General features: G+C 38.1%; 1 protein-coding gene across 1 annotated transcript; it reads left to right on the plus strand.

Moving 5' to 3' along the window:
* The first annotated feature begins 1,504 nt into the window (after positions 1–1,504).
* Positions 1,505–2,950, plus strand: LOC107571489 (uncharacterized). The gene is made up of 2 exons (XM_016257807.1): positions 1,505–1,824; positions 2,108–2,950. The coding sequence occupies exons 1-2, from the start codon at positions 1,523–1,525 to the stop codon at positions 2,796–2,798; spliced, it is 993 nt and encodes a 330-aa protein (XP_016113293.1). The 5' UTR covers positions 1,505–1,522; the 3' UTR covers positions 2,799–2,950.
* The last annotated feature ends 273 nt before the right edge of the window (positions 2,951–3,223 follow it).

Here is a 3,223-nt window from a genome sequence, read left to right on the forward strand (position 1 = left end):
GATCACTTTGGACAGAAGTGTCTGCTAAATGAAAAATGTAAAAGTGCTGCCTAAATACAGATTTAAGATCTTTTTTTTTTTTTTATTACATTTTTTAATTTTTCTATTTTACATTTATAAACATATGCATAGAGAATTGTGAATTTGAGAGTGTTTTTTCTTCCATTTTGACACACACAAGGTGAAGATTTCTTTGAACTTCATGTGGCTCGATCACTCTCCTGTTGAGAGCTGCCAGCAGCAATAAGAGGCGCTCGAGATTAATGTGGGCATATGTACGTGAGCAAGTGTGCGTGTGGGTGGCTGTGTTGCTTTTGGCCGCGGGGTTTGAAGTCTCTGGGTCTCTTCGAGCTCTAGTTTGTTTAATTGCCTTCCTCAGTCATTGATCAGCAGTGGCTCCGGTGGCCACCATTTTGTTGCAGCGGCTGCAGTGAAACTGTGAACGGCAGGGGCTCCAATCTGTTACACCACGACTGTCCATCAAAGTCATGCTCCCAGGCAACCCTGTCGCCTGGCAACCTTCACACAGAGAGAGAAAGAGCATCTCTCTACAAACCCTCTGTCTGTCTGTGAGCTTTCCCCATCTCACATTAAGGGCAGTTCGGTCTTTCCTGGATGTCATTGTTGTAAAGGGCCTTCAGTCTTTGTCAGTAAACACCCGTGCTTCATATTTCTATAACATATTCATATAGTATTCAAATCACACATTAGCAGGTCTAGAGGACTAACGAGAACGCCAGTTTTCCATCAGTCTTTCGGGTTCACAATCAAAACTTTAGCCTAACCTCACATAGAAAATGCACTTTACTTAAGCTTTTTTCTGAGACTTTGTGACTGAACCAGAGTAGGTAGTGATATAAAGGCAGCTCTGACAGATATTGCAGTGGTGAGTGTTGGATCAAGCGTGTGTGTGGGTATGTGTGTGTGCTGATGGAATCTGAATTGCATGCGGGGTGTCAGGGCTTTTACACACTTCAGCCGCAATTACCTGCTAACAGCTGGTTACTGCACAGCAATCAGCAAACCATTAACACTCCACATCCAACCTGACTGATAGCTTTTTCTCTCTTTTACACGTGCTCATCCCCCTCCTTTTTCTCTTCACAGAATGCAGCGTTTTTTCATAGATCTTTAGCAAAAGCAACAGTTATCCTATGTGCGATCACACTTTTCTAGACGATGTACTTATTTTAATCCTTTTTATTTATTTTGTTGTTTTTCATCCTATTTTCACCTCTTTCCTTGGGATTCCTGAGGGTCAGGGAAAAACTGAAGTGTCTTATTGTCTTTGTGTCTTAAGATGACAAGTGTAGAAATGCATGATGGCAAGTAAAAACAAAAGAAAAAGAAAATCTTACAGCTGCATGAGTCATGACTGTCTTGTTAGCCTGATGGGCCCAAACTCTCTTTGTGATTTTAAAACGTAAGACCGTACCCAGATTTGAAGACTACAGTAAGATTTAACTTCTACTGTTAATAAGATTTTGGTAGGCTACTATTAGACGGATTGCCTAAATGTCGAATGTTGTCTGTAAACATTCGAACACTGTACAACCACAGGAGACAACTTGGTTTAGTGGACTATGGGAGTTTCACAAACATTTCAAATTATGATCTTGATCATCTTATTACTGAGGTTCTTCAACAAACCCCTGGATCGGGAGAGACCTACATCACTGGTAGTTTGAGAGGAAGAGGGATCAGAGTTCAGCGATGGCGAGTGCGAGAGCGTTTAAGAATAGTGGATCCAGTGGGAAGAGCTTTAAGAGGACGAAGGGCTATTCAACGGAGGGTCTACAATGTCTCTGTCCCAAATCAACTGTGGTATGTGTTTTGTACATTTGGGAAAAAATGCAGTTATTACTCCCTAGCTGTTCAATAAAGCAAGAGGGATGTATAATAATAATAATTATTATTATTATTATAAGTATTATTACTGTTGTAAAATCATCATGAAAATGTGTGATAATACCACATAAAAAAATTTGAGATTATTTTTTTATTATTTAAGTTTTTTGGCAAGAAAAAGACAACAAAGCCAAAAAAGTTAAAAACTTTGATGTACATCCAATGTGATGTATAATAATAATAATAATTCTTTTTCCAGGCATATTGACACAAACCACAAGTTAAATCCATGGGGATTTGTGTTTCATGGAGGAGTTGATGGTTACAGCCGCTGTATTACCTACCTGAGATGTTGCACAGACAACAGAGCATCAACTGCCTTGCAACTTTTCCAAAATGCTGTGGATCTGTTTGGACTCCCACATCATGTCAGGGGTGATGCTGGTAGTGAGAATATAGATGTTGCAAGGTTTATGATTGAGAATCGAGGGGCAAACAGAGGAAGCTTTATGGTTGGACCTAGTGTTCATAATCAACGCATCGAAAGATTGTGGGCAGAACTTAACAGGGTGGTGTCAGCTTATTTTAAAGAACTTTTCCTTTTCATGGAAAATGTTGGAATTTTAGATAGCAACAACCCACTTCACATTAGGGCTCTTCACCATGTTTACCTTCCAAGGATAAACAGATCTGTGGATGAATTTGTAAGCCAGTGGAACCACCATAGTTTAAGGACAATGGAAAGTAACTCCCCACTGCAACTTTGGACAGTTGGAATGCTCCAACTTTCTGAAAATCAAGGACCACTCAATCATGCGCATGTGCAAAGACCTTATGATCATCACCAGTGTCATCCTGAGTTAATCCCAGTTAATCCCTTTACTGACGATGGAAATCATGGAATATACCTTTTTTTCACAGCATGTAACCTGCTTCAAATAAATACTTAAGTCTGCTAAGTGATTTTGGTGATGTTTATCATATTGAAGTTATTGTGGTGACAGAAAAAAGGGCATTATCATGTAAAATTATGATATAAACACAAAATACACTTTTCTTTCATGATTAACCATTTAACGTTATCACCATATAAATAGTGTTTATTATATGATGTATCATTGTAAACACTGTATCAATTTAACCCTGTTGTTCAAGGTGAAACCAGTATTTTTCAAAGTTATTCAATACATTCATTTTGTATATTTTCATTTTGTAACTACAGTATATTATATAAAATTAGAAAAACGTTACATTTAAAGTTTTGGATGCACAAGTCCCACCACTGTAGACACTAAAAAAACAATAAACCAGTGCATAAAAAGTAGGAACAGAAAAACATTTATTTGAAAAAAGGTCATACACAGTCTATAAAGAA

Source organism: Sinocyclocheilus grahami, unplaced genomic scaffold, assembly GCF_001515645.1.
Source record: "Sinocyclocheilus grahami isolate Dianchi unplaced genomic scaffold, SAMN03320097.WGS_v1.1 scaffold1600.1, whole genome shotgun sequence".
In the NCBI taxonomy this organism is placed as follows: domain Eukaryota; kingdom Metazoa; phylum Chordata; class Actinopteri; order Cypriniformes; family Cyprinidae; genus Sinocyclocheilus; species Sinocyclocheilus grahami.

What these genes read in the sequence shown, in the direction of transcription:
- LOC107571489 (XM_016257807.1), top strand. Translation starts at nt 1,523, where the DNA reads ATGTTGTCTGTAAACATTCGAACACTGTACAACCACAGGAGACAACTT. An exon ending in TCTGTCCCAAATCAACTGTG is followed by an intron (nt 1,825 to 2,107) that starts GTATGTGTTTTG and finishes TTCTTTTTCCAG; the next exon opens with GCATATTGACACAAACCACA.